Here is a 1,534-nt window from a genome sequence, read left to right on the forward strand (position 1 = left end):
TACATTGATTTGGTGTTCCACACGTGGGACCTAGCAGGGAAAGAATGACCATTTCCAGGGATACTATCTTACAATGATGTGCAGGTTTCAGCCACAATTGAGACGAAGAACAAACACTCCATTGTCCAGAGACCAAACAGTCATTTGAACTAAATCGTGATTATATTAGAATGATTACAGTGTAGAGTGAACAGAAGACATACAACGTGCGTCAACACATGGGGGATTCCAGCAGAGAGGGGAACAGCCAGGTGGGTGTGCTGAAAATAAATGGATGAAGAATGCCTTCAAAGAGTACCTCAGTGGTAAAACGGAAAAAATGAATGAACTTGATAATTCAGTAGAAACTGAATACCTCTATTTGGGTGAAAAATACAAAGAGGGGTTGGGGAGCATAGAATCAAGTATTCAACGACTGTGGATCTACATTAAATGGTAAGAATTGGAACATGTATGAGTTGTTAATCTGCCAGCGAAGGAAATCTCAGATGTTTTCCACTAATAGAAAAAGTGGTCAGATGATACTTCCTGGTACACACAGGCTAGCCTGTTAAGGATGAAAAGCTTCTAAGACTCAGGAAAAGAAGATGCATGCACTTTCAATGCTCCTAGGTTCCATTGTATTTCCAGCTGGAATCCCAGAAGGAGAGAAAGAGCTGGTAGAAGTATTTGAAGTAATAATGGCTCCCGATTTTCTAAAAATAATATCAAATCCTAGTTGAAAGACTGCCCTGAGAAGCACAGAAGGTTGCGTAGTAATTTTTGAAAAGCAACAACAACCCCCTACCCCCAACATAAATATATCCACTCTTCCAGAAACTGAAGGTATAGAGACTATTCTTGGCTCTGCTTCTCTTGTCTTACAGATGGCATCTGAGACAGAGCACCTCCCCCTGGGTGTGTTCGAGTGTCATCTGTGTGCTTTGTCAGCTCCATACAGCTATGTGGGGCAGAAGCCCCCCAACACCCGGTCTGTCTTGTAAGTTAATACTTCCTTAGCCTGTGGCCTAGGAAGCACCTGCCCTAAGCTGCTGGCTGGATCAGCCATCGTGCCTGCAGGTACCAGGCAGTGAGGTGATATATGCCTATTCCAGCTAGGCCATGGACCCTGCAGGACTTGGTAGCTGCTCACAGTAGAGGAGACCACAGTGCACCTCCATAGCCTAAAGGTCCCCAGATCCTAGCCTGGTTCACCAGTGGGTATGAGGAGGCTTCCCAAACCCACCCCTTTGCCCCAGAAGACAGAACCTACTCCCAATCTGCTGCCTTCCACCCAGGGCCCTATGTGGCCCACATCTCTGTAATGGCCCCCACAGGGGAACCACTCTGCTAGTCTCACAGAAGAAACCACATTTCCTGCTGGCTTAATGTCCTAAGGCAATAAATGACCCTGCTGCTGAGTGACAGTATAGCAGCTGGTACTCCATGTTGTTCTTAAATGACAAATAACATTGTCATGATCAGTCTTAAAGAATTAATGCCATTACTAACCAAATGTTTAAATCCTGAATGTATGGTGGTGTCAGGTACCTTC

The 1,534-nt window shown here is 45.0% G+C and overlaps 1 protein-coding gene across 1 annotated transcript in view; it reads left to right on the plus strand.

Annotated features, from left to right (window-relative positions):
- The window catches only part of CDPF1 (cysteine rich DPF motif domain containing 1), a 4,379-nt gene that overhangs the window by 2,112 nt on the left and 733 nt on the right, over positions 1-1,534 (plus strand). The window contains exon 2 of the mRNA XM_045289419.1: positions 867-979. Within this exon, the coding sequence (XP_045145354.1) occupies positions 867-979 (113 nt within the window). The remainder of the gene's footprint in view (positions 1-866; positions 980-1,534) is intronic.

This window comes from Echinops telfairi, unplaced genomic scaffold, assembly GCF_000313985.2.
Source record: "Echinops telfairi isolate 266 unplaced genomic scaffold, ASM31398v2 ScPeMD7_2;HRSCAF=8, whole genome shotgun sequence".
NCBI lineage: Eukaryota > Metazoa > Chordata > Mammalia > Afrosoricida > Tenrecidae > Echinops > Echinops telfairi.